This window comes from Pungitius pungitius, chromosome 14 (assembly GCF_949316345.1).
Source record: "Pungitius pungitius chromosome 14, fPunPun2.1, whole genome shotgun sequence".
Taxonomy (NCBI): Eukaryota; Metazoa; Chordata; class Actinopteri; order Perciformes; family Gasterosteidae; genus Pungitius; species Pungitius pungitius.
The window spans coordinates 1,329,353-1,350,493 of NC_084913.1; the positions used below are offsets into that span (position 1 = coordinate 1,329,353).

Consider the following 21,141-nt stretch of genomic DNA (forward strand, 5'->3'; position numbering starts at 1 on the left):
GAACCGGTCCACCACCGTGAGGATGGCGGTGTGCCCTTGGGATGGTGGTAGGCCGGTTACAAAGTCCAGGGATACGTGGGACCAGGGGCGATGAGGGACGGGAAGTGGGTGCAGGAGTCCAGCCGGGGCCTGGTTGGAGGACTTGTTCCGGTTACAGACGGGGCAGGCTTTTACAAACTCCTGGACGTCTTTGTTCAGGGACTCCCACCAGAACCGGCGCTGGAGAAATTCCTTGGTTCGCTGGATCCCTGGGTGGCAGGTGAGATGGGTATTGTGGCCCCACTGGAGCACCTCAGACCGGAGTTGCCTCGGGACAAAGAGTCGGTTGGGTGGGCAGGTGCTGGGACCTGGCTGCTCCTCCAGAGCTGCCTGGACCCTCTCCTCGACTCCCCAGGTGATGGCAGCCGCCAGGCGAGCCGGGGGAAGGATGGTGTCCGCCTCTGTAGTACCCTCCTCTTCCCCCTTCAGAAATAGGCGAGACAGGGCGTTGGGCTTGATGTTGCGGCTACCTGGTCGATAGGAGAGGGTGAAATTGAAACGGGTGAGGAAGAGTGACCAGCGGGCCTGCCTGGAATTTAGTCTTCTGGCCGTCCTGATGTACTCCAGGTTCTTGTGGTCGGTCCACACCAGGAACGGCTGTTTGGCCCCCTCCAGCCAGTGCCGCCACTCCTCCAGAGCCGCCTTTACTGCCAGGAGCTCCCGGTTGCCGATGTCGTAGTTTCTCTCTGCGGGGTTCAGACACCGAGAGAAGAAGGCGCAGGGGTGGAGTTTCTGGTCGTCGGCGGCCCGCTGCGACAGGACGGCCCCTACGCCAACATCCGAGGCATCCACCTCCACTACAAATTGCCTTTCTGGATCGGGCATGCGCAGGATGGGAGCGGAGGTGAAGCGGCTCTTCAGGGTCTGGAAGGCGGAGTTGGCCGCAGGTGACCATCGGAAAGGGACCTTGGGGGAGGTGAGAGCCGTGAGAGGGGCTGCCACCGTGCTGTACCCTCGGATGAAGCGGCGATAGAAGTTTGCGAACCCCAGGAACCGTTGTAGCTGTTTTCGGAACTCTGGCACCGGCCAGGCGGTGACAGAGGATACTTTAGCCGGATCCATGCGGATGTCCCCCTGACCGATAATGTACCCAAGGAAGGACACAGAGGGGGCATGGAACTCGCACTTCTCGGCCTTGACGAAGAGCGAGTTTTGCAAGAGTCTTTCGAGGACCGCCTGGACGTGGTGGATGTGGTCCTCCATGGATCTGGAAAACACTAGGATGTCGTCCAGGTATACAAAGACAAACTTGTCAAGCATGTCCCGTAGGACGTCGTTGACCATGGACTGGAAGACGGCAGGGGCGTTGGTGAGGCCAAAGGGCATGACCAGATACTCGTAGTGGCCGGTGGGCGTATTGAAAGCCGTTTTCCACTCGTCCCCTTCTCGGATGCGGACCAGGTGATAAGCGTTTTGAAGGTCCAGTTTGGTGAAAACGGTGGCCCCCTCCAGGAGTTCAAACGCTGAGGAGATGAGGGGGAGCGGGTATCGGTTCTTTACCGTGATGTCATTGAGGCCCCGATAGTCTATGCAGGGTCTCAACGTTTTGTCCTTTTTTTGGACAAAAAAGAACCCAGCCCCAGCCGGGGACGAGGAGGGACGGATGATGCCAGCGGACAGAGAGTCGTTGATGTAATCCTCCATTGCCTTTCTCTCTGGGGCCGAGATGGAGTAGAGGCGGCCCCGGGGAGGGCTAGTGCCAGGGAGGAGGTCAATGGCACAGTCATACGGCCGGTGCGGAGGCAGGGAGGTAGCCTTTGACTTGCTGAAGACCTCCTTGAAATCGTGGTACTCAGCCGGGACGCCCGCCAGGTCCGGGGCTGAAGTGGGGCAGGATGGGGGCTGGGGGACGAGGGCTTGTTTCAGGCAGACTTGATGACAGGCTGTGCTCCACCCCAGGATGGACCCTGTCGCCCAGTCGATGTGCGGGTTATGACGGCGAAGCCAGGGGAACCCCGGGAGGAGCGGGATCCGAGTTGAGTCCAAGATGTGAAAAGAAATCGACTCATGGTGGTTCCCGGAGAACAGCATCTGGACAGGGACAGTCTGGTGGGTCACCATTCCGAGGGCGTGACCATCCAGGGCATTGGCGGGCACGGGCTGAGGCAGAGGCACCCTCTCAATCTCCAACTGCCGGGCTAACTCGCCGTTGATAATGGATACGTCGGCCCCCGAGTCAATGAACACCGCCAGGGTGTGGGAACCCCCTGGCACCAGCAGGCGGCAGTGGCAGATTGGTCTCTTGATGGGGGACAATTTGGAGGGAGGGCTCACCGGTGCGTCCCCAGTCACTGGTGAGCCTTGGCTTTTACCGGGCACTTGGAGACAAAGTGTCCCTCTCCCCCACAGTACATGCACAGATTCAGTCTGCGCCGGCGCTGGCGCTCCACGGTTGACAGGGTGGTCCAGCTGAGTTGCATGGGTTCCGGGTCCTCCACCAGGGGTCCAGATCGAAGGGATGAAGCCTGGTGTGGCGGACTGCTGCGGCGGGTTGGAGGCGTCCAGCCCCTCCCTGTCGCCTCTCCTCCTGCCGGGCAAGGATGCGTCGGTCAACTCGCCGTGTTCGCTCTATGAGCTCATCCAGGGAGGTGGGTAGGTCGAAGGACACCAGCTCGTCCTTTACATAGTCCTCCAGGCCCCGCAGGTAGGCGTCGCACTGAGCCTCAGTGTTCCATCTGCTCAGGCGGGCTCGGGTGCGAAAATCTATGGCGTAATCTGCCACCGCACGGTCTCCCTGGTGGAGGTTCAGGAGACCGCCGGCGGCATCTGGGCCTTGAGCTGGCGGACCGAAAACCTTTCGGACCTCGGCGGCGAAGGACTGGAATGACCTGCAGGCGGGGGTCTGGCGTTCCCATTCCGCCGTTCCCCACAGACGGGCCCTCCCAGTGAGGTGATTAATGGCGAAGGCCACCCAGGCCTCCTTGGAGGCGAAGGTGTGGGGCTGCAGGGCGAAGAGGATGGAGCAGTTAGTCAGGAAGGGAGAGCAGCTCTCTGGGTCTCCGCCGTAGCGCTCTGGAGCTCCTATCCGGGGTTCGAAGGCGGGGCCGGGGGGAGTCGGCGGAGATACAGCTGCGGGAGGTGCAGCTGGAGGGCTCTGTGATTCCGTCTGGGAGATCCTTAGGGCGAGCTGCTGGATCTGGGCGACTAGGGCGGTTAACGTCTGCTCCTGAGCGGCGCTGGCCTGTTGGCTGGCGGCTGTCGCCTGGCGCACCTCAGCCAGGGTGGATGTGAGGAGCGCCTCGTGCTGCATGAGGGCTCCCTCGACTCTCTCCAAGCGCTGCTGTGGTGAACCGGTGTGCGCTGGCTCCATTTTGTGGCCAGATTGTACTGACGCGGGCGTGTGGCGGAGCCAAATGCAGCACAACGGCACAGAGTGTTTGGTTAACGCTTTTATTACACACGGCCTCACAGCAGGCGTTCGGGCACAATAAGAGGCAGGGCAGAGTTCGGTCCTCAGGATCGGGGAGGAGATGCCGGGAGACAGCTGGTGCGAACGCTGGGCCGGTCGGGGATTCGGGGCACCGGAGCAGAAGCGCCGGGCAGTCCAAGGGACAGGCAACAGAAACCCGAGGCGCTCAGGCCGGACTCGTGGTCGGGGACAGAAGGCTGACGTGCTCACCGGGGCGGAGACAGACGAACGGGTCGGGAACAGGCAGGGTCAAAACCGGGAGATCAGTCCAAGGTAGAGTGCTGGAGAGACTTGCATGACGCGAAGAACAATCTGGCAATGACAGGCTGGGTGTGCAGTGCTTATGTAGCGGGGCTGATTGTGAATGCGAAGCAGGTGTGGAAGGCAGGAGAGTGACTGATTGTGGATGCGGGGCAGGTGTGGAAGATCGAGCTGGCAGGTGAGTGTGACAGAATCATTAACTGTAAACATCCTCAGATGTAAACACTGTCACTCAACTAATAAACTGTCCATCATCAGTCTTCAGCATCTGGTTTCCATGGTGATCAATCATGACAGAAGCCAATATCTTTACCTAATGTTGTGTTGGTGTTGATGGTCCAAACACCATGTGAGCTGATGGTTCATGTTCCTCCACAGAGAGGACCAGGAGAGCTCAGAGGTTCCCACAGAGTCTGCCCAGCAGCATCAAACCCACCTGGACTCCATCTTCATGGTGTGTACATGAACAACTACTTAAACATCTCTCAGTTCACCATCATCTCCATGCTGCACTTTGTAGACCAGTGGATTGTCCATCTGTCCAACATGGACCTGATGGTGGTTTCCATGGTTCTAGTTGGTGTCATCCATAGAATGTTCTGTTCCAGCTGCTGGAGGAGAACATCCTCACCTTTGTGAAGAACGAGCTGAAGAAGATCCAGAAGGTTTTGAGTTCAGATTACCCAGAATGCATAGAGAAGGAGGATGAGGAGGTGCTGGATGAAGAGCAGAGGAGGTTCAGAGAGGCATTTGTGAAGATCTCAGTGCACTTCCTGAGGAGAATGAAGCAGGAGGATCTGGCTGAGCGTCTGCAGAGCAGTAAGAGGGTTTCTCTAAAGACTTGCTGATGTTGTGGATTCATTTATTCTTAGATTCAACTATTTTTTAAGTATTCTCTAACTCACTGACTTGATCTATCTGACTGGTGATGAGGACCCACACACCCTCACAGACCAAGAACCTTCAGTAACACACATAGAACCCACTGGAGACCTGAATTATTCAAGTAAAAAATGTATTGGAGCCACAAAACACTCAAATAAACCGAGCTCTTTCCAGAAAGACACCAACGAGGTGATGATACAACACATAGTTCATACATCTTTTGACCATTGATTAAGTGAAGCTCTCCCCTCAATCTAACTACATAACTCTCCTCCTGTTGTCGTCCTACTATTCTTCCTCTTGTCCTTCACTAGACCTTCTATCTGGTTGTTGATGCTGGACTAACTGGCTCAGTCTGGTCAGCTGACCCTCCTGTTCTCCTCCTAGTGTCTACATACACTATATATTAATCTAGTTGTATCCCTACTTATCCAATTTCTCTAAAACTGATTATAACATGAATATATGTTGGATAATAAGACACATTTTCCCTCAACACGATGAATGAGACCTTCACTAATGTCTCAAGAGATGGACAGAATATATTCATGGAGTCATTCTCTGATGAAAAAACATGTTAAAATTTATTCTGTGACTCATTGATCTTCTCTGTTGTCTTCATTCAGGACTTCCTGCTGCAGTTTGTCAGCGTGAACTCAAATCCAACCTGAAGAAGAAGTTCCAGTCTGTGTTTGAGGGCATCGCTAAAGCAGGAAACCCAACCCTTCTGAATGAGATCTACACAGAGCTCTACATCACAGAGGGAGGGACTGCAGAGGTCAATGAAGAACATGAGGTCAGACAGATTGAAACAGCATCCAGGAGACCAGCCAGACCAGAAACAACCATCAGACAAGAAGACCTCCTCAACGCCTCAGCTGGAGGAGAAGAACCAATCAGAACAGTGATGACTAAGGGAGTGGCTGGCATTGGGAAAACAGTCTTAACACAGAAGTTCACTCTGGACTGGGCTGAAGACAAACACCACCAGGACATACAGTTCACATTTCCATTCACCTTCAGAGAGCTGAATGTGCTGAGAGAGAAGAAGTTCAGCTTGGTGGGACTTGTTCATCACTTCTTCAGTGAAACCAGAGCAGCAGGAATCTGCAGGTTTGAAGAGTTTCATGTTGTGTTCATCTTTGACGGCCTGGATGAGTGTCGACTTCCTCTGGACTTCCACAACAATGAGATCCTGACTGATGTCACAGAGACCTCCTCAGTGGATGTGCTCCTCACAAACCTCATCAGGGGGAAGCTGCTTCCCTCTGCTCGCCTCTGGATAACCACACGACCTGCAGCAGCCAATCAGATCCCTCCTGAGTGTGTTGGCATGGTGACAGAGGTCAGAGGGTTCACTGACCCTCAGAAGGAGGAGTACTTCAGGAAGAGGTTCAGAGATAAGAAGCAGGCCAGCAGGATCATCTCTCACATCAAGACCTCACAAAGCCTTCACATCATGTGCCACATCCCAGTCTTCTGCTGGATCACTGCTGGAGTTCTGGAGGACGTGTTGAAGACCAGAGAGAGAAGAGATCTGCCCAAGACCCTGACTGAGATGTACATCCACTTCCTGGTGGTTCAGTCCAAAGTGAAGAAGGTCAAGTACGATGGAGGAGCTGAGACGGATCCACACTGGAGTCCAGAGAGCAGGAAGATGATCGAGTCTCTGGGAAAACTGGCCTTTGATCAGCTGCAGAAAGGTCACCTGATCTTCTATGAATCCGACCTGACAGAGTGTGGCATCGATATCAGAGCAGCCTCAGTGTGCTCAGGAGTGTTCACTCAGCTCTTCAGAGAGGAGAGAGGACTGTACCAGGACAAGGTGTTCTGCTTCGTCCATCTGAGTGTTCAGGAGTTTCTGGCTGCTCTTCATGTCCATCTGACCTTCTTCAGCTCTGGTGTCAATCTGCTGTCAGAAGAACAAACAACCTCCCGGCAGTCTAAACGCTTAAAACACAAACCTGGACCAATGCGTCTCTACCAGAGTGCTGTGGACCAGGCCTTACAGAGTCCTAATGGACACCTGGACTTGTTCCTCCGCTTCCTCCTGGGTCTTTCCCTGGAGACCAATCAGACTCTCCTACGAGGTCTGCTGACACAGACAAGAAGTACCTCACAGACCAATCAGGAGACGGTCCAGTACATCAAGGAGAAGATCAATGAGAATGTGTCACCAGAGAAAAGCATCAATCTGTTCCACTGTCTGAATGAACTGAATGATGGTTCTCTAGTGGAGGAGATCCAACAGTCCCTTAGTTCAGGACGTCTCTCCACAGATAAACTGTCTCCTGCTCAGTGGTCAGCTCTGGTCTTCATCTTACTGTCATCACAAGAAGATCTAGAGGTGTTTGACCTGAAGAAATACTCTGCTTCAGAGGAGGCTCTTCTGAGGCTGCTGCCAGTGGTCAAAGCCTCCAACAAAGTTCTGTAAGTAAAGAGTTAGATTCCTTCATCATGACTTCATGTCAACATCATGGTTGTTTATTTCTGATTCAGAACATGAAAAAACATAAAATCAGAAGATAAAGATTCATTTTTGTATCTTTCTTTAAAACGAGTCAGATGGAGGATAGAGAAGCTTAACTTTGTATTTTCAGCTCTATTTAACAACATTAAATCTTCCTTCCTCATCCTGATACTGATACTACAGTACTTCCTGTTAACAAGAGAGCAAATTAACTGATGTTTTCCTCTTGTTTTAAAGTAGAAAAAGAACAGTTTTAAAAACATTCACTGAACAAATTTTCTTTGATCATCATGATTTCATTTTACTTCAAACTCATCACTAAAGAGAATTTAATTTGAACACAAATGTTATTTTTCTTGTTGGTTGTTGTCTCTTCAGACTCAGTGACTGTAACCTCTCAGAGAGAAGCTGTGAAGTTCTGTCCTCAGTCCTCAGCTCCCAGTCCTCTAGTCTGAGAGAACTGGATCTGAGTAACAACCACCTGCAGGATTCAGGAGTGAAGCTGCTGTGTGATGGACTGAAGAGTCCACACTGTGACCTGGAGACTCTCAGGTCAGGATTCAATGTCCACTTGGTCTTTATTTACATCAATTGTACATTTTTCACTTCATATGATGCTTGTATGATTTAAATAAAATATTGATTTTCCAAAACATTCCATAAACATTTGTTAGACTTATTTTTCACTAAAATGTTAGAAATATAAATTTTGAAAATATATTTATCAGTTATAAGATTGTTGATGTACAGTTTAATGGTCTTTTTGTGTGTTTTGTTCTGTCTGTAAACCAGTAAGTAATAATGGTCACATGATCCCTCACTAGCCAACAGTATCTCAGTCCTCACAGCTCCCTCAGGTCATGTGACATGTGTGTTGGTTTGTGTGTCTGCAGCCTGTCAGGGTGTCTGATCACAGAGGAAGGCTGTGCTTCTCTGGTCTCAGCTCTGAGCTCCAACGCCTCCCACCTGAGAGAGCTGGACCTGAGCTACAACCATCCAGGAGACTCAGGAGTGAAGCTGCTGTCTGATGGACTTGAGGATCCTCACTGGAGACTGGAGACTCTCAGGTATGAAGACACCTGCTGCAGCCACAGACCATCAGTCTGGTAGAGGAGGGAGAGCTGGAGACCTTTTCTCTGTCCCAGTGTCAGTCTGGTCATGTGACCCTGAGACACCAAGCTGACCTCAAACTACCAGAGACTCATCAAACTGTTTCCCACATCAGACCATCAACACAGACAGAAGTAGTGAGGAAGAGTAGTCAGGATGACTGTTCCCTAAACAGGGAGGAAGGTGATGAAAGGCTTGTTTCTCTGGAGTCTTGTCTTGTTGTTATCAGAGAGGACAGAGGTGTCTCCTGACACGTTGACGGCATCATGGTGGGTTGATATGAGTCAACGTCGTCACCTGGATGTTTAGAAGCTGATCATCTGCCTCCAGTGTGTGTTGTCCTTTAGTCACACGTTATTACTAAATGACACAGTTAAAGAAACAATATGTTCAAACCGTCTTGATGGATCATCACAGCAGGAATGTTTGGTGTTTTAAAGGAGCTCAGCTTCAGGTTGTGGTGCTTTGCACTGAGAGCCAGATCCCTGGATGATAAGTTGGACTTGTTGAAACTACAGGTGACAGTCGGCCACAGACACTCAGTGAAGAACCAACAGCTGATTGTGGACCAGGGGGTATTGCACAAAAGTACAATAAAGAAAGTGATTAAGCTCAGCTTGACTTTTCAGTTTGAACTTAATCTGTTGCACGTTTGCTGAGTCGCGCTGAGAAGGAGGAGCTCAGTGGATCCAGGTCACATATCTGGGATCAGTGCAGGTCCACAGCTTTCTTAAGTAGACCACGGTGTCTATCACACATTCACTGATGCTGAAATGGAGAAGATGCCACGCAGCATATTTCTCACCTGCTGATCAGCAACTGATCAAATATATGAGGAGGTGAAGCATATAATACACAAAACAAGGAATATGGCAGCTGTAATTAAACAGAGAAAAAGTCTGGCAGACAATCGACTGAATGTGGAAGGATTTAAAAATATCTCCTAACTAGGAAATTTGTACACTCTGTTTTTTAGTTGCTTTTAATTTGACTGTTTTGTGTGTTGGTTTTATTGCTGTATCTGTGTTCATGTGGTAAATGTGCTGGTTTTACTGTGAAGTGTCTTTGAGTAGCAACATGTAAAGCACTATATGTGTAGTGGCTAAACCGTTTCCTTTTGGCCTTTCCTATGGCTCCTATTTCCTCGTCCTGTTGTTTTCTACCACATGTGGAAATCCTCTTTGATGTGACACATTCTTCTGAGGCCATGAAGGTCATGAAGATGTGAGCTAAGGACTTCAGTGACAAACACACACTTCTAAAATGTTAATACAAATACATCAGAACACAACGGAATAACTGTTAAACCCAGATCAGCTGATTTAACCCATGAGGCCATGCCCTAAGCCATGAAGGAAACTGAACCACCTGTGAAACCACAGTGAAGAAGGTCAAAGGTCAATAATAATTAATTGTTGGGAGGCTTCTAAGGACGCTTCGTTCTTCTTCGTTGGTTTGTCCACAGTTTTTCAGCATCAACGTGCTGAAGTCTGGCTGCTCGGTTTTTTGTATCTGATGTACTTCATGCTGGTAGTACTTTGTGCTGGTAGTACTTTATGCTGGTAGTACTTTGTGCTCGTAGTACTTCATGCTGGTAGTACTTTATGCTGGTAGTACTTAATGCTGGTAGTACTTTGTGCTCGTAGTACTTCATGCTGGTAGTACTTTGTGCTCACAGTACTTTATGCTGGCAGTACTTTGTGCTCACAGTACTTTATGCTGGCAGTACTTTATGTTGGTAGTACTTCATGCTGGTAGTACTTTAGGCCTGTAGTAGGTTTCTAACACGTTAACATGCACTAATCCTAACAGATGATGAATGAGTGAACATGATGAGCTGTGGTCATGGGCCAATCAGAAGAAGAAGAGGTGGTCCATGTGGACATGAAGGACCAAGCTGTGTGTATGAGAGTGATGTCATGTCCATGTCTCCATTCTCCTCCTTTCAGGGTGGAGCCTGCTGGAGTCCGATGGATGACACCAGGTCTGAGGAAGTGTAAGTGAGCTTTGAGTTGGATTCATCACACTGTGACATCACTCATTCACCTCTGTGATGTCACTAGATGAACACATGATTAATAACTGCAGCTGTATTGTGTCTTGTTCTCTTATCAGATTCCTGTGAACTCACAATCGACACAAACACAGTTCACAGAGAACTCAAACTGTCTCACAACAACAGGAAGGTGACACGTGTGGAGGAGGTTCAGTCACATCCTGATCATCCAGACAGATTTGACTACTGGTCTCAGCTGCTGTGTAGAACTGGTCTGACTGGTCGCTGTTACTGGGAGGTCGAGTGGAGAGGATACGTTGAAGTATCAGTGAGTTACAGAGGAATCAAGAGGAAAGGAAACAGTAGAGACTGTTTGTTTGGATACAATGATCAGTCCTGGATTCTGAGATGCTCTGATGAAGGTTACTCTGTCCTTCACAATAAGACATTTACACACATCATCTCCTCCTCCTCCTCCTCCTCCTCCTCCTCCTCCTCCTCCTCCTCTGGTAGAGTAGCAGTGTATGTGGACTGTCCTGCTGGCTCTCTGTCCTTCTACAGAGTCTCCTCTGACTCACTGATCCACCTCCACACCTTCAGCACCACATTTACTGAACCTCTTTATCCTGGGTTTGGGTTTGGGTTCTGGTCCGGTTCTGGTTCCTCAGTGTCTTTGTGTCCTCTTCAAGACGGAGAGTCTCCTCCTGGTGGAGAACCTTCCTCTCTGCTCACCACATAGTTCAGTCTGTACAGCTGATGGAGGTCCATGTGGGTGTAGGTGCAGGTGGAGCAGGTGAGGGGTACCTGAGCTGGTCTGGACTCTGGGGGTCCACAGCTCTCTGGGACTTGTGCTGTTGCAGATGAACGTGTGAAAGAGCTCAGCGAGGTGTGTTTTAATGTCTCTGTGCTCGATGCCTCTGTGGATGAATCAATAATCATCATTTAGATGTTGGCTCCTAATTACAGTTTAATCTTGATCTTTATGTGTCACAATGTTCAAGAAGACATTTTATACGACTAATGGATCTGTTTGATAAATTGTACTCAAATTTTAACTTCAAATATTTCAATGTGTCACATTAAAGATCATTTCACATTATCTGCTTTGTTCCTTTTTAAAGCTTCAGCAAACCTCTGAAAAAAAGCTTTAATGACAGATATTAGTTACTTGTGTTTTTATTAAAGTTACATAGAAGTACAACGTTTAGTCCCTCCATGTAGTACTTTGTGTTGTATAATTGATTGTTAATGTGAAACTTTATTGATGAGCAGCGTTCTGCTCGTCGTGTCATAAACTTTTCTTTCTTCAACAAGAACCTGAGAAACGAGTAAATGTCCATAACGCAGAAGAGCCTTTTTATTTCTATTAATCAATAGTTGGTTTGTGGTGAATCAGATGGTGGCCTGTGAGGGTCACTTTGGTCTCCAGCTCTTTAGTCACATGACTTCCTGCTTCTTAAGGGACTTTTCATTGTTAATGTAAAGGTTTTAAATTAACAATAAAACACTCAAGATTTAGCTGCAATAAGTTTTAATCCCCAGAGAATGTTGATGAAAGAGCTGCTTCAGTTTCACAGTGACATGATTTATGGTGATGAAGATGAAGAAGATCTGTGTTTTAACTAAAAGGTTCATGTTGAATTAAACCAGTCACATTTTGTCAGGAAAACAAAGCAAGTCTTTAATATTTGACACAATGATGATGAGCCAGAGGTCAGAGGTCATCCCACTGAGCTCCTCTGGAGAACCCGACTGGACAAACCCTCCACCACGTGGGCCAGTAGCTGAGTGACAGCAGAGAGTCAACGATGACCTCACAGGGGAACGCCATGACGTCATGTGACCCACCAGCTGAGCCAGCTCCTCCCCCAGGGCCGGACCGCGGCGGACTGCGTCCAGCTTCTCCTCCTCCAGCGTCTCCATGAAGTCCAGCAGCAGCTCCACCAGAGACCTGAACCACAAGCAGACTCCTGAGACCACCGGGTCCCACCCGGGACCAGAGGGGGCCGGCGGGACCTCACCTGTGCAGGTGGACCCGGAGCGGCAGGTTGGTGCGGCCCAGCGGCCTCAGAGCGCTCTGCTCCTTCAGGAGGTGCTGCAGGTGAGCAGAACATCTGCAGCACCTGGAACCTGGAGGTTTCATGTTTTCATTCAGACACAAAGATCTCCTTCATCTCTCGTGTGTCCCATGTGGTCGACTCCTCCCCCCGAGGCAGCATATCCCAGCATGCAGTGCGGGTCGATGAAGATGGATGTATTAAATATATATAAAGTATTTGCTGGAGCAGACAACAGAAGAGAAATCCTGATGTTGGGAACGAGGCTTAAATACATCAGAGCTCACCTGGTGGCCAGGTGGAGAAATGACCCACTGCATTCCATCTATGACCTTGGTAAGAAAAGTGTGAATGTTCATCAGCAGGCTGTTATCAATGTGTCTACACTGTAATAGAAATACTTTGACTCGTTTATTTACCTCTGTGTTTATATGTAAAATCACTTTGTGATGAGTTTTAAGTGGTTTTGTGTGAAAAGTATCTCACCAATAACCTTTGGTCGGGTGAACAATATAACAACAGAATGTGAGGTAGATGATCTGAGGATCTGAGCCAGACACATATTGACATTTGCTTCAGGTCAAAAGAAGAAACAAATGGAGGGGGGTTTGTCTGGTACATTTTAAAGGTCTGTTATGAAAGAGAACAGGAAGTACACACAGCTTTACACACATGGTGCCAAAGAACCTCAGACAGGGGTGACAGGGTGTGGGGCGTCTTTACCAAGTCAAGGGATGGCTATCAACAGGAGAACATCTAATGATCTGGGGCTCTACACAGTGGAGATGTTGGCAGTAAGGGTTGCACTGGGACGGGTGGAAGAAACACAGCAGGAACATGTGTCGATCTGCTCCGATTCATCTTCAGCCCTGATGCGTATGAGGTCGTGTCCTTCAAAGAGCCAGCAAGGTCTACTGCACCATGTCCTCCAGTCAGCTCCAAGGAGGAATCATCAGGGAGGTCAGCTTCAACTCGCATGTAGGTGTACGTGGCAATGAGAGGGCAGACCAGCTGGCACTGAAGAAAGGACACAGAAATGCACATTACTATCAGCAACCAGGTCAAATATATGGTTTGGGGACAAAAATCCACAAATTGTGGCAGAAAAGGTGAAGAGGAGAAAGAGAGGAATCTTTACCATTTACCTAAACCTCAAAAAGAGTCAAAGTGAACCCTTTTTTGAGAGAGAACAGTACAAACACTACTCAGTGTGAGTGAGAGCACAGGGTGGAACACTGGTCCTTCTTACATGGGGAGGGAAAGGTGATTTTTGCTCCTGTTGTAAAACATTGGGGCCGATTGGATTGTTGACGTCACACTGAGGCGTCTTTAGTGTTTTAACTACGTCTCGCTGATGACCTTTTGAACCTGGAAGTCTGAGAATGTCTGTGAAGATCTTGCCAACTTTACCCAACTGTAAACGTTCTACTCAGTCCCCCCCCCCCCCCCCCCTCATAACCCACAGGGAGGGGCTGACCTACAGTGGTCCGCTTTCTGCAGAGTCTAAACTATCTTCAGTAATTTACTAACTGGTGGTCTTTCTCTTTTTTCACATTGATCCATATCAAGTGTCCACTCATTCTCACAATAGTGATGTATTAATATTATTCAGAGTAATATAAAGTACTTTCTTATTGTTTGAGAAACATGCTTGTCCTTAAAAGAAGTGGTTAAAGAACAGGAAACACACACAGACGTCCTTCCTGCTTTTAAACCTTCACAATAAAGTCACTGAGGATCCTCTCAGAGATCAACATGAGATGTTTGTGAGATGTTTAGATCTTTGTGTGACCTTCTTCTTTGGTAAAAGGCTTTTAATGGCCTCATATGAACATTTCATACATCACATATTGAAGCAATAAGGTACGAGAGGCTGTACTTTATTGTCCAATAATGTAAAAAAAAGTTTAGATATAATTTCTGATTGTGTATTTGCAGAAGAGGATTGAATCAGCTACACTTGGATATTCTATGTATATATTTTATAACGCCATCCGTCCTTCTGCAGTCTTTTGCTTGTGGACAATCAATAGACAAGTTATCAGAAACTAGATCGTATGCTGATCTGTGACATAAAACCTTCTCAGTTTATAAAATTGGAAGATTTTATTTATTTCAACAACAAACAAAGTATTGAATAATCTGGTCTTTTCTCGTGTCACATGATTGTAAACTGAATGTTTGTTTTGGCCACAGGAAGAATCAGTTTGACCACTAGAGGGCAGCAGCAGTGCAGAGCTGTTCAATCCTTCCCAGCAGGCCTCTTGTTGGAGAAGATCTCAACCTTCAGTAAGGCCTGGAGGTAGGATGAGCAGACCACATGGTGATGGGATGATTGACATTGTGCTTTGCAGGTCTTCCATTATTACGGGTTGAACCCTGATGACAGAAAAACACAAAATGAACATTAGTGAGACATTTCAAACACAAGGAGCCAGAGCCTGGAGGCAAGAGCTCTTAAAAGTCAGTAGGTGGGATCTTCTACAAGTATTAACGTGAGGTACACTTGACATTTCATGTGTGTAATTACCACAAAAAATACCAGGATGCTCCACTGCAAATACTGACAAAAGCATGATTTTCTGTCTAAATTCAAGGTGCAACAGCATGACAAAGTAGTATTATGCATTGACAGTGTTTCCCTGAGAAATGTGAAATGGATTGGTTCAAAGTGTCAAAGGAAGCCTGAGGATACGTCACAAACGACACACCACGCACACGCCTGCATTCATTTGTCCTTCAGCTTGTTTTTCTTTTCCACTTTGGTCAGAAAATGTTCCATCTGAACATATTGATGTTCCATTGATCAAATAGTCGTTCCTCAGCGGTGTGGCTCTGTGCGACTGCTCGGAATCTCTGCTTTTCATCTTTTATGCACCAGATTCCTCTTTCAAAAAGCCAGAGGACACAAGGGAGCGTGATCAATGAAACGTCCCGGGCGACGCCCTCTTTTGGCCACTTTTAAATCTAAATCACAAGGGAAACATAGAAGAAAATAATCCAATAATAATACTGCAGATCTGAATCCACCCAATGAAACATGGACTTATTCTGGTTCTGTTGCTGAGACCCATTAAGTGAACAGAAACCATTACAAGCACAGTTTGAGTCACGTCTGGTGACCCCTTAGTTTAGTTTGTACAAATACCTCAAACTACTTCAAACTGAAAGCAAACGGGAGGCTGACAAGTTCAAATGAGGTCGAGTGTTTAACGAGTAGATCAATGTAGAACATCAAGACCATGATTGACAGGACTCAGTCTGTCAATCGGCCACAAGGAAAAGGCCCCAAATGGAGGTTTGAAAACAACAGTGACGTCACACCGTCTCCAGCCACTGTCACCAGTTGCCCTTCGGAGTGGTTCCAACACTTTGGAACCACTGGAGCAGCCAAACAAGATGCTCCTTACGTTGTGATGAACCAGTATTAACTTATTTTAAAAGAATCACACTTTTATCAAAAGAGCCCTTTGATTGCACATGTCATTCTATAGTTAGCTGGGAAACAGCGTCACCGATTGGCCAAAGAATGCTTCTCTTTTTCAGAGTCAGCAGGTATCCGACGTGTCGGCATAAAGCTCCTTTCTATTAATTCACCAATTCACTACGACTACTGGCTCAAAGGTCACGGTTCTCCTTTTGTTCCGGTTGGAAATCAATTTGTGGTTGCCATGGAAACTCTCACATCAAAACCACACCCAAAGGAGTTTCTGAATGTTCATTTTTATACCGCAACATAGAGACTGTTCATTCGGCCCAACTGCTCTGTTTCCTTTGGGAAGAAGGTCCGATGCTGTAAGACGAGCAGAATCAGATTAAACATGTCATCTACTGATTATTAGAGGAAGCAGTGTGGCCAACAGGTGCTCGCTAGATGGGGGGGGGGGGGGGTGTACGGGAGATATGATGCATAAAAGGTAGATTGATGACGTTTATTTCAGCTTCATTGAGTCATTATGTCACCTGTTTACTTTTCAAAAGACAAAATGTCAGAATGCGGCACTTGGTGAACGATATCATGACATCAGCGAACAACAGACCGCACACCCAGATGGACTCATTATCGCCGGAGATTTTAATCATGCTAATCTCAAAACTGTACTACCAAAACTCCACCAGCATGTCGATTTCCCAACAAGGGAGAAAAACACCTTGGACTTGGTCTACACCCCACACAAAGGAGCATACAAGGCCTCCCCCCTCCCCCACATTGGACTTTCTGACCACATCACCGTTATGCTAATGCCAGCATACAGACCCAGGGTGAAAGTGGAAAAACCAGTTCGGAAAGAGATTACAGTGTGGCCGGATGGATCAATGTGTGCTCTTCAGGACTGTCCTGTGACAACAGACTGGGACATGTTCAAGCAAGCAGCTACACACAACAACCACATAGACAATGAGGAACTTACAGACACTGTCTGCTCTTACATTTGCAAATGCACAGATGATGTGACCCACACAAAGACCATCGTCACTCGGGCTAACGAGAAGCCAATGGCTGACAGGAGCTGTCCATCGGCTGCTGAGGGCCAGAGACAAAGCCTTCAGAGCCGGGGAGAGAACTGGCCTGAGAACAGCGAGAGCCAGCCTGTCCCGTGGCATCAGAAGAGCAAAACAGGACTACTCCAAAAAAATAACCAGCCACTTCAAAGACAGCAGAGACACTTGCTGTTATATCTATTTGTATAAACATGTCTTGTCTTGTCTTATCTGTTATCTGTTGTTGTGCCTGTGCACTTTATTTGTTTCACCGTGAGAGTGTGGGAAACGTTTTTTCGATTACCAGTATGTCTGACATGCAGAAATTGACAAATAAAGCTACTTTGACTACTTTGACTTTGACACCTGCTGCTTAACAACAAGATGGCTTCTCTCTGCAGGCTGGAAGATGGGTGACCGTTTCCAACCCTTTCCACCACTCGTACCTCTCTTGACGGAGGAAACACACGAGGCACCTCAACCTGCTACAGGAAGGGCCTCGGCGAGGTGCCAGTGCCACGCATGCGCTCCTCACAGAGTGCGACCCCCAGTGGACCTTCTAGGAACAGCAGGTACTTTTATATTCACGCCTCTGTAACTTCATTCAGACTCTCAGGGGGTCGCTTGGCGTTCTGAACACAATCAACGTGCGCGATAAACACAAACGTGTGTATTCAGTGTGTAATCACAAAGAGTGCTTGTTTCCGTTATCTTACATGACACTTTTATATCTACATAGAGCCGCTCCTTCCCACCTGGTCTACCGAGTTTCTAGAGGTCCAGAATGAAAGAAACCACGAGGCTCTGGAGGGATGACCCCCCCAAAGTGAGCTGAAGACGGATGGAGACGTTGTCATGGAAACCTTCTGCGTCTAATTCTGACGGGGTGTTTAGTACTTGTTGTCTGCTGCTTCCTGTTGTGTAAATCCTGTTTCCTGTTTACAATAATCTCTTTAAATTGATTTTATTTGGTGGAAGTCAAATAATGATTTCTATAATTATTGTAGGAGCCGTTTCTTTGTCATTTACAGTAAAGTCACATGGTGTTGGGTATCGCAGAATAAAGGTGTACAGTTTAGTTCGGGAAAGAAAAGGGGTTGAGTCCTATTCTTTCAGCTGAAATGATACTATATCATATATGTTGATTACTAACATGATATTGACATCATTAACTCTGTGAGCACATTATTCATGCAGATAAAGAATATTGAGCTGTCTTGAATGTTTCCTATTCAGTCTTTTATTTTATGTCTGTTTCCATCAGTAAACTACAGAATCTAGTCACTGGATCTTTGACTTATTGAAGATAATCCAACAGTTATTAAACCTACTCTGCCTCAAGTTTGGCAGATGACACAATATTGTAATATACAAAGAGTTATAATGAGCGCAGTGAAACATTATTAAACCCTGTTGAAACACTTGTGCACACGTTGTTGTCGGTTTGGGTTCATGTCCTGTTTTATTTTGTAGTTTCATGTCTCTCGTGTTCCTGGGTAACTTCACTTCCTGCCTTGTCCTGTCTTCCCCTGTGATGGTCTGTAGTGTCCATGATTGTTTCCACCTGTGTCCAATCACCTGCACCTTAATTTAAAAAAGTCATTGAAGTGGCTGGTTGTTCTATGCTTCATAATGAGAATATATATTTATCATGGATTTTTTATTTTCATTTCATCAAATCGATGAATCGACTAATCGTTTCATTCAGGTATAAAGTACAAGGTACAATATATTTGTCTCAGATGTGGAGTAGAAGTACAACACTGAAGGAAAGTAGAGACATGTTTCTTTCTACTTATTTCTGACACTGAAGCTTTAAGTTGTTCATCTTGTTCCGTTGAATAACAACATTCTAAAGGTGTGGTTACAATATTAAGTTTCACTTTGATTCGATAGAATCGATCTGCTTCTTTTATTCAGAAAGAGTCTGAAGGTCGAGTCTCGTCCTGCAGCTGCTGTGTTCATTTCCGTTTATTTCATGAATGTTATTTTCTAACTTGAGCTCCATCCTTCAGCTGCACGACCGCATCTTCACAGGCAGAGGTCCATGCCCATTGGGCCTCTTGTTTGAGGAGCAGCTTGAGAGGGGCAGTGGTGGAGGAATCCTGGAGAAGAAAGCGCCCAAAGTAATAGGTGGTCCTGCCCAAGAAAGAGGCCATTAGGGCAGGGCTGGAGGGCATGGGCATCCGTTGAATAGCCTCCACGTTAGAATGAAGTGGACTGAGGCCTTCAGGGGTCAGACGAAACCCCACAAACTCCTCCCCATCCAGCGTGAGGGCATGGGAGGCCAGTGGGTGGAGCACCCGTGTGAGCCGTTGGTGGTGGATGGCCGGCGTTGATCCGTGCGCCACTATGTCGTCCAGGAACATCACCATCCCTGGTGTGCCAGGGATGATGGTGGACATTATGTTCTGGAAGCAGCTGGGGGCGGAGCATGGACCAAACGGTACCCTGGTGTAGTGTGAGGAAAGCAGTGAGGTTACGGCTCTCTGGCTGCAGAGGTACCTGCAGGTAGCCTTGGTGGAGGTCAAGCTTACAAAAGACCTTGGAGCCGTGAAACTGAAGTCACTTCCTCTGCCGTGGGCAGCGGGTATTTGTCGGGCACAACAGCCTTCAGGTCCACACGCACCCGCAAACCACCTGACTTCTTCTTAGCAGTGACCAAGTTAGAGGTCCAGGTTCAATGATGCCTCTTTCCAGCAGGTCTGTCAGCTCTGCTGTGACGTCGTGGCGTCGTGCGAGGGGAATGCAGCGGAGAGGTCGTATGACCGGGTGGACGTCCTTGTGAAGGAGAGGTTGATGGGTGAAAGTGGAGATGCAGCCCAGGCCAGAAACGAGTGCTGGCCACTGCTGTTCCCATGATGAGCTGACCTGGAGAACCGTTGCTCCACAGCTGTCCATGAAGGTGAAGCCCAAGCCAGGGCTGGACTGGTAATCTGGCATCCCGGGCAAATGCCCTGTGGGCCGAGAAACAAGAACGTGAGAGCAAGGGGGGGGGGGGCGGAGAAATTCTGGGGCAAAAAAACTAAAAAAAACTAGAGGTTGATAGCGATAGCGCTGCTTGTGGCTCGCAGGCTGCAGAGGAGAAGGTGCTGCAGAGGAGAAGGTGCAGCAGAAGAGAAGGTGCAGCAGAGGAGGAGGTGCAGCAGAGGAGAAGGTGCAGCAGAGGAGGAGGTGCAGCAGAGGAGAAGGTGCAGCAGAGGAGGAGGTGCAGCAGAGGAGAAGGTGCAGCAGAGGAGAAGGTGCAGCAGAGGAGGAGGTGCAGCAGAGGAGAAGGTGCAGCAGAGGAGGAGGTGCAGCAGAGGAGAAGGTGCAGCAGAGGAGAAGGTGCAGCAGAGGAGAAGGTGCAGCAGAGCAGAAGGTGCAGCAGAGGAGAGGGTGCAGCAGAGGAGAGGGTGCAGCAGAGGAGAAGGTGCAGCAGAGGAGGAGGTGCAGCAGAGGAGAAGGTGCAGCAGAGGAGAAGGTGCAGCAGAGCAGAAGGTGCAGCAGAGGAGAAGGTGCAGCAGAGCAGAAGGTGCAGCAGAGGAGAGGGTGCAGCAGAGGAGAGGGTGCAGCAGAGGAGAAGGTGCAGCAGAGGAGTAGGTGCAGCAGAAGACAAGGTGCAGCAAAGGAGAAGGTGCAGCAGAGGAGAAGGTGCAGCAGAGGAGAAGGTGCAGCAGAAGAAAAGGTGCAGCAGAGGAGAAGGTGCAGCAGAGGAGAAGGTGCAGCAGAGGAGAAGGTGCAGCAGAGGAGAGGGTGCAGCAAAGGAGAAGGTGCAGCAGAGGAGAAGGTGCAGCAGAAGAGAAGGTGCAGCAGAGGAGAAGGTGCAGCAGAGGAGAAGGTGCAGCAAAGGAGAAGGTGCAGCAGAGGAGAAGGTGCAGCAGAGGAGAAGGTGCAGCAGAGGAGAAGGTGCAGCAAAGGAGAAGGTGCAGCAGAGGAGAAGGTGCAGCAAAGGAGAAGGTGCAGCAGAGGAGAAGGTGCAGCAGAAGAGAAGGTGCAGCAGAGGAGAAGGTGCAGCAGAAGAGAAGGTGCAGCAGAGGAGAAGGTGCAGCAGAGGAGAAGGTGCAGCAGAAGAGAAGGTGCAGCAGAAGAGAAGGTGCAGCAGAGGAGGTGCAGCAGAAGAGAAGGTGCAGCAGAGGAGAAGGTGCAGCAGAGGAGGAGGTGCAGCAGAGGAGGAGGTGCAGCAGAGGAGGAGGTGCAGCAGAGGAGGAGGTGCAGCAGGTGTCTGAGTGTGACAGTGAAGTCCAGGAGGGACAGAGTGAGCAGGAGAGTGTCATTGAAGCGGTGAGCAAGCAGGTAGCTCCATGAACAGGGAGGGAGTGTTAATCAGGGCGGTGCATGAGGATAGTGTGTGTGGACCTGGCCACAACCAAGATGAGGACCATTTAACCTCCATTAATGAATGTTCTAATAAGGCTGTTGTTGCTATTATAAAGTCTGAGTGTCAGGTTGT

At 48.5% G+C, this 21,141-nt stretch overlaps 3 protein-coding genes across 3 annotated transcripts in view; all 3 read left to right on the plus strand.

The window, feature by feature from the left end:
• LOC134104130 (NLR family CARD domain-containing protein 3-like) overlaps nt 1–21,141 on the plus strand; it is a 189,417-nt gene that overhangs the window by 118,846 nt on the left and 49,430 nt on the right. The gene's annotated exons all lie outside the window — the stretch shown is intronic.
• LOC134104122 (NLR family CARD domain-containing protein 3-like) overlaps nt 1–21,141 on the plus strand; it is a 32,921-nt gene that overhangs the window by 3,246 nt on the left and 8,534 nt on the right. The gene's annotated exons all lie outside the window — the stretch shown is intronic.
• LOC134104124 (stonustoxin subunit beta-like) lies at nt 8,023–11,161 on the plus strand. Its single transcript, XM_062557449.1, has 3 exons — nt 8,023–8,131; nt 10,124–10,170; nt 10,290–11,161. The coding sequence occupies exons 2-3, from the start codon at nt 10,149–10,151 to the stop codon at nt 10,907–10,909; spliced, it is 642 nt and encodes a 213-aa protein (XP_062413433.1). The 5' UTR covers nt 8,023–8,131; nt 10,124–10,148; the 3' UTR covers nt 10,910–11,161.